Source organism: Pituophis catenifer, unplaced genomic scaffold (genome assembly GCF_029215685.1).
Source record: "Pituophis catenifer annectens isolate HBS135680 unplaced genomic scaffold, rPitCat1.0.hap2 SCAF_1, whole genome shotgun sequence".
NCBI lineage: Eukaryota > Metazoa > Chordata > Lepidosauria > Squamata > Colubridae > Pituophis > Pituophis catenifer.
Window position 1 is genome coordinate 33,190,103 of NW_027256881.1, and position 7,631 is coordinate 33,197,733.

Here is a 7,631-nt window from a genome sequence, read left to right on the forward strand (position 1 = left end):
CTTTCTTGGTGAACACTCAAATGGTTGCATTCCAAAATACATTGACTTCAAGAATTAAATGGAAGTATGATAAAATACCATATTTTATGCTATTAGAATTAAATACAATATTAGTCTCTAGTCATTCATTTATTAATTGCCTTTCTTCCAATTCCAATTCTGAAACATTGGAATTTGATAATACTTTTGAAGGTTTCTGGGGCCACATAGAAGCGTTTTGAACATTTTGTGGTGCCTTGAAAACATAAAATATACTACTGTAATGTATAGCAAGAACTGGCTTGATATATCTGATAATCGAGTGTCCTTTACCTGTTGTCATCTAAATATTGCCGGGGGAATTCTTGGCAATTGTTATTCTAGTATATCTAGAAAGCACTGAGTCGGGAAAGGTTTGTGTTGGTTGTTAGATTCTGTGCAAAATAGAATTAATCTGCATTTGCTGTTGCAAAATATGATTGCCTCTAACAAATGCAGATTTAGAGAGCATAAATAGTTTTATTATTATTATATTTATTTGCCGTCCATCTTTCCATAAGCCATTAATTGTTTATAAATGGTTGCTAGCTACCTGAAATGCAAATTTTCCATGTCCAAGTATACCTCTGAATATTATTTGTGGAAAGATAACAGTGACCCAGGATATTTTACTCTTGCACTTCTTAAGAGTCCTTAAGAGTTAGTCCCTGTGGGAAATAAGATGCTGAACTAGATAGGTTTTTGGTTTGATCCTGCAGAGTGCTTATTAAATTATGTTCTAAGGGATCCAAATGTAAGCCTTTATAGAAGAACATAAGAGGAGATTAATGAGAACAAATATTTGAACATATGTGAACCCATAAAACTAGCACCTTTTGCAAAATCTTAGCAATAAATAGGCACACCTGAAATTGAGTATTGCTATCACTTTTATTTTTATTTTTTTCAGTTCCGCCCTGAGTTTCTCCCTACTTCATCCAGGGGGATTCATTACCACATCTTTTGTCAAACCATCGCCCTTATTTTCTACCATTCTTGCTTTTCCTGCTCACTTTTACTATCACTTTCCTTATTTTAAATAACCCTAATAATATGCTAATTTGCAAAGTGAACACTCACAATTAACCATTCCCAGCCAGTTAACTCTGGAGCTAAAAGTAATAATCCCCCCCTCCCCCGAGCACCATTTTAGAGCACACGTCCCTTCAGATACAATGCAGAGGAATCTCAATAAAAGAAACCAAATATATGATCTTGACCAATTTATGTCTCTTTCATGGGTAATGTTCTGAAATGGGTCTCAGTTAACTGCCGCCAATACCACTCACTGTATATACCCATATGGACCTTGGTTTTAAGATGATCTCCCAAAGGAAGAATATGTGCATATATATGCATGGGTCACTATTCAAAACTCCTGAGCTCTGTGTTCTTCTTCCTCATGTTTTCAGTAAAGTGAACTCCAGCTGCAGCCAATCCTGGAGATTTCCCTTTTTCTCTGAAAGTGTGCATGTGTTATGTCTGTATATGTGTATGTGTACATGTGTATATACATGGAGAGACAGGCACACAAAATATGTTTGTGTATATACCTGTGTAGTAGACCCAGCTGATGGTAGACTGGGGGTATTGAAATCAGAAGGTAGGAATTTTATCCCAGCCCTCACCTCCAACTTTGGGATAACAGTTTGGTTGTTCCTACTGCTACCATTTCCTGACAGTTAGAACAATTAATCTGAACAGCTTGCTTTCAGAAGTTGTGGGTACTCCATCACTGGATTTTCAGAAGGTTTTTAAACCATTGTTTTCCTGAATGAACATTATGTGAGGCATCTATTCTTCTGCTTCACCTTTGTTCTTCCCGCTAACTGGGATTCCAGTAGGTTAAATCTGTTATAATTATAGAATATATGGAAGGAACTGTTTTTCTAGGCTTAGTATACAGTTTTTGCAGTTTTCTTTTTAATTCTGCTCCTAGAATTAAAGTAAGCCAAGTTTTTCCCCTATATTCAGGAGTGGGAAAGATGAGATCTGACTCTGGACCCCAGCACAAAGACAAGTTTTATTATTATTATTTATTAATTTAACTAATTATTTATTAAGTTAACTATCATTTGGGGATGGAAAGGGAAGAATGTATTATATCGGGGTGTCAAATTCAATTTCAATGAGGGCCACATCAAGGTTGTGTTTGTCCTCAGGGGCCTGGGACGGGTGTGGCCAGGGTGGGTGTGGCCAGTATGATGTCACTCGTGTTGAGGGCACTTGGGGTGCAAGCGCTTTGCCAGTGAAAATGGGCTCCGGAGCTCTGTTTTCGGCTGCAATGGCCTCCTGCAATCCTCTGCCAGCGAAAACGGAGCTTGCGCAGCCCTCCCGAGCTCCATTTTGGCTGGCAGAGGCACCATGGACTGGTCCTTCACTGTTTCCAGGGCGGCACTGTGGGCCAGATCTAAGCACCCCGCGGATCTTGAGTTTGACAACCCTGGATTATGTTATCCTCAGCCCACCTCAGCCTGCTGTGAACTCCATCCAAGTTTCTGCATGCTATGCAAATTTTTCCATTTGAGTTGGTTAGTGTGTGATTCGGGTGGTGGTTAACCATTTGTTTAGCAACTGTTCAAAATTACAACCTGTGTCTGATCATGTGGCTGTTATAGCACCCCTTGCATTCACGCAATAGTGATCTGGGCACTTGGTAACCTGTTTCAACTTAAGGCGGGCTGCCAAGCTCCCTATGATTACGTAGTCACCATATTTAGTCTTCCCTGCCAGCTTCCCCAGGAAGTCAATGGGGAAGCCAGCAGGAAAGGTTGGCAGCCATGGCCTCTTGCTCAGAAGACGCCCTCTGCTTCTTGGGGGCTGAGTGAAAAAGATCCATTTCAAATGTGCTGCATGGTGGAGAGTCTCTGTAAGGAGGCTGAGTGAAATTGTTCCTCCCAAAATCCAAGCAGGATTTTGCAAAGGGCATTTAAAGCATAAGGCATTTCCAGCCAGCTTCCTCCAGAAGTGAGAGGATTTCCTCATTTCTGGGGGCTGGTTCAGAATGCACCATGCTGCAAACACTTCATGCCAAAATCCTGCTTGGATTTCAGGATGGAATTCTCCAGCCCAGTGCTACAGTTTCCTTCTGCTCACAGAGGGGAACTGCCTGCCCCCCCCCACTTCCCCTTTGGCAGGTAATTCTTTTGCTCTGCTTAATGATCCACAGGATCACTTAATCACCACAACAGGGAGAGTCAGGATTGTGGTTTTTGAGTAAGGTGATCATGTGGGGCATCTTACTTAGGATGACTTATGGCTTAAATTGTGATAGTAAGTCAAGGACTATGTGTAAAGTTGTGTTTTTAGGGTGTGTAACTTCCAGCTCTGCAAAGTAGCTTCCCTATCAGCATTCCCACAGTTCCTGTATAAACAGAAGAAAAGTCTTAACAAATGTACTTGTTTGAAGACCAAACTATTTTTGATCAGTATGTAAAGATTCCTGCCTTCCTTATTGTTTTCTTTGTAACCAAAAGCTGTTGGAAATAAGTTGTTCTTCAACATGAGCCTGTTTATTTGAGAATGTTAGCCAAAGCACCCTTTTCCTTTTCCTTCCAACCAATGTAAATATTTTTCATAACTTCTTTCAGTGCAAATATTTTTCCATTCCCATGATAAAATTGGAAGAAGCTTTTGGGGCCATCCAATCCTTTGCTCAGTGCAAGAATCTAGACTAAAGCATTCATATTACATGTCTATCCAACTCCTACTTGAACATATCCAGTGAACCAGAGCATACCACCTCTTTCAGTAATTGGTCCCAGTTGTCAAAATATTGTTAGCTTTACAATTTTCTTAACATTTAAAAGGAATCTTCTTTTGAGTTACCGGTAAATTCATTTATTGTATCCTACACTCTGGGACAATGGATAATAGGCTTCTCCTAGGCGAATCTTTTCATGTATTTGAAGTGAGTCATCAAATCCCTCCCTAGCTGGCTTCTTTCAACTTATATTTCAGCTTGGTATCTGAAATTTCAGTTCTGTTTTCTTTCATATTTAAAAACATTGGAAATGTAAGTTTTACACATCTAAATCTATCTTTTCCTTCCTTCCTTCCTTCCTTCCTGCCTGCCTGCCTGCCTGCCTGCCTGCCTGCCTGCCTCCCTCCCTCCCTCCACACAGATAGAACCATACCACATATAGTACATACATGAAATAGAGAAATAAATCAGAAAACCCAAAGGAAAAAGAAGGAAAAGAAAAAAGAAAAGTTGCTATCTCAACACTTAGGCCTGCTGCTTACACTTATTTCAGGTCCTGATTTAAACCTGCTCTGCTTTGTTAGTGGCTGTCCTTTGATCTTATTTTATTTAATTTTAAAACACTGTTTATTCTTATTGTTTTAGTCCAGAATGTAGCTTTCTTTGAAGATTAGGCATGACAAAGTCAAGGATTTCCATTCAGTAAATAATTAACAACCCCCTTTTTCCTAATATTATCAAAGAGGAAATATAAATATACAAATTTTTATTGTAAAACAGTAGGAAATCCAGGTACCTGTCCAGAAGACTGTCTGTACCCCCAAGAGAGACAAAGTCAAAGAATGGCTGAGACTAAGAGTAGGTCTTTCAATTCATAAAGGAATACATCAGTTCAAGACACTAGAAGTTTTGTATGGAGCCCATTGTTATTTTCTTTGTAAACTACAGAAACCAGCAATTTCCCAAAGTCCTGGTTGTATCCCCCAGAATACAAAAAATTGTTATCAAATGGTAACAGTGATAATTTTAATGTGACAGAAAAGTAGAATTATTACATAACTTATCAATAATTATTTTCTATATATAAGTTGGAATTAGATGAAATAAAATCTAATTTTGTTCTGGACTCTGTTACTCTGTGGTGTATAGCTGGGGCATCAGAAGCCAAGTGTAATTCTTGAGTATTGCCTCCCTCAAAGGTATTGGCCTCCTTCTGCAGGCCTTTGGCACTAAAGCAGAAGGTTCATGAAACACTCAGTTGTTTTGCTCCTGATAAATGCATGTTTCTTTCTTGTGACAGAACATATCCCATCATTGTCTCATCTGTGCCGCCTGGAGATTCGGTCACTTTTAACAAGTGTTTGTTTGCAATCAGACCAGCACATCCGCCAGTTGCCGATACCTACTTGCCTACAAGATTTTTTACTTTATTTGGATGTATTAAGAACATACTCCATTTCAGAATCTTGGCTTAAGGTGGGAGAAGACTATGAAGAAAGGACCCTGCCATCTTGTTCTAATTCAGAACATAAAGAAGAGAAAAAATAGAACTGATTCAAGGTCATCTGAATGTTTATAGAGTTTTTCACTTTTATAAAGAATGAACTATGCTGTTTGATGGTTGTTGCAAAGGTATTCATTTCTCTTCTGTCTTTCACGATAGGATAATTTCATTCAGCAGTCCAGAAGGAATTTCCTCATATGTCTCTCAGTTGTGTTGGCCCTAAATTACTTCTGGTCAGCAATGTTTTGAATGCAGCTTGGATGCTTCCAGATAAGTTGCACCTTTTGTACACCTTTTTGTAAAACTCAAAAATTTAGAATTTAAATAAATAAAAATGGCATATAAACATAGATCAGGTCAATGATAGCAATAACATCTAAAACAAGCTATGATGACATTGAAATGTCAAACTGTGTGATTTGACCTGATGGCATGGACTTTTCATGCTACCATGATATCTGATACAACTACTTCCTGTGTATAACAGAGTCATCATACATGTGTTATTCATTTGCCCTCCAGTGGACACCGATGGCAGTGGTCATTCCAAAATTAAAATAAGTTTCTTAGAAATATTCTTAGGAAATTATCTTGTTGTTGCCTTTGCTCAGAATAATATGAATTTATTAATGATAATAAAATGAAATTTATGAAATGAATAAATGAATTCATGTGTTGCCAGAGATCTCACTATAGCAAGCTCTGTCCTAAATATCATGCTTTCCCAATCTGGTACTCTCCAGAAGTGTGGGACTACTACTCTCTCACTGACGGCTGGCATGGCCACTGGTATGACAGGGAGGATGGGAATTGTGATTCAGCAAATCTGAGGAGGGTAGGCTTTGGGAAGGTTGCCATTCTCTCAATGAAGGGAGCCTCTTAATTAAAATAATTTTGGTTCAAGAGAAGGATTAATCCTGACTGGGACCCTGGAGAGATGCAGCCAGCCAGAGGAGACAGTATTGGCCTAAACGGATGACTGATCTGATTCATTGTGAAACAGTTTTCTTCCTCCCATACAAAATAGTTCATCCTCGGAAATTCCAGCCCTTGAGGGATAGTCAAAACCCATGAATACACAGTATTTTCAGGGATGTCTGCAGGAAGGCAGGATGGAAAATGCTGCATTGTGATCAAGACCTGCCTCTTTTATCTGTGTGCCATGCATTTTAAGAAAAGTGGCAGATCCTTGAAGATGCTGCTGTTTTGTGTGTTGCTGTGACTAAAAAGTGTGGATAAAATGCAGCAATTTAAAAGAAGATTGGAAGGTATCTTCCTTTCAAATTAAGTTATCAACAGCTATTCCCCAAATAATAAAATCAACAGTGCATAGGTCTGCATGCACCATCACAGCTAAAAAGAGGCCAGCTGTCTGTACTTGCAAAGATTGTGTGCTTGTGCAAGACATTTGTAAAGATTGATGACACTCAGATTTTACACTACTTTGTAGAATTACTAGCATACATATGGCAAAAATTAACACAGAATTCCTGGTTTATGATATTCCTGTCAGGTTCTTTCAAGCTTTGTTTTTTTTTTAAAAAAACATCCTGTCATATTTCCAGTATTCACTGCTAAAAGATATGCACCCCCATTCCCTGGACAAATTATATTTCTAACCGTTTTTTTTTTCCAGACACCCTGCTCAGACTATTTCCCCTGCCTCTACCTTGCTTCTCATCTTACTACCCTGATTCTTTACTGCTGGATTTAGATCACAAATGCTTCCCAAATTTCTAAATTTACAGATCAATTTTTTTTCTTTTTTTTTTTTTTACAATGCAGTTTTACTCCAGGGAAAAATGCAGTGAGGCCACTTTTGGGCTAACAGAAGTGAGCATAAATATTTGATGCCTCATTCCGACTGAGAGCATAAAAGGTGGAAGCAGAGGCAGGAACAATGTCTCTATATTTGCCACACTGCAGTGATAGTGTGCTGTGAAACTACATTTTTGTCTTTTAAAAATCAAATCCATTTCATTTTGATTCCTCCAAAGAGACAGCAGAGGAGGATGACTGCTGTGTGTCCACATCTAAATGATACCTACTTGATTTTTTAAAATGTAAGTTATGCTGATTGTATGGCATCATGTTGCGGCATGTGGCAGAGTGTCAGAGGAGATTTATTTCAAATAGTCATGGATCCAGGAGGTTCAGTGAGAGGAAAAAACTCCAACTACTCTCTCTCACAGTAGCTGACTTCATCTGATTGTTAGATAAAATAGCAGGAAGAAGAATGGTCTATTCTGAATTTCTTGGATGAAGGCTGGGATAATTGCGCTTAAGGCACCAGGCTAGAAAGCTGGAGACCATGAGTTTGACTGAGGCATAAAAGCCAGCTGAGTGAACTTGGGCCAATCACTTTCTCTTAGCCCAACCCACCTTATAGCAGGGGTGAAATCCAGC

General features: G+C 38.9%; 1 protein-coding gene across 3 annotated transcripts in view; it reads left to right on the forward strand.

Annotated features, from left to right (window-relative positions):
• The window catches only part of ASB3 (ankyrin repeat and SOCS box containing 3), a 34,094-nt gene extending 28,186 nt beyond the window's left edge, over positions 1-5,908 (forward strand). For 2 of the 3 annotated variants that reach the window (XM_070947676.1, XM_070947669.1), the window contains exon 10: positions 5,022-5,908. In XM_070947676.1, the coding sequence (XP_070803777.1) occupies positions 5,022-5,269 (248 nt within the window). In that variant the 3' untranslated portion in view covers positions 5,270-5,908. The remainder of the gene's footprint in view (positions 1-5,021) is intronic. The other variant, XM_070947662.1, reaches the window with a different exon arrangement.
• The last annotated feature ends 1,723 nt before the right edge of the window (positions 5,909-7,631 follow it).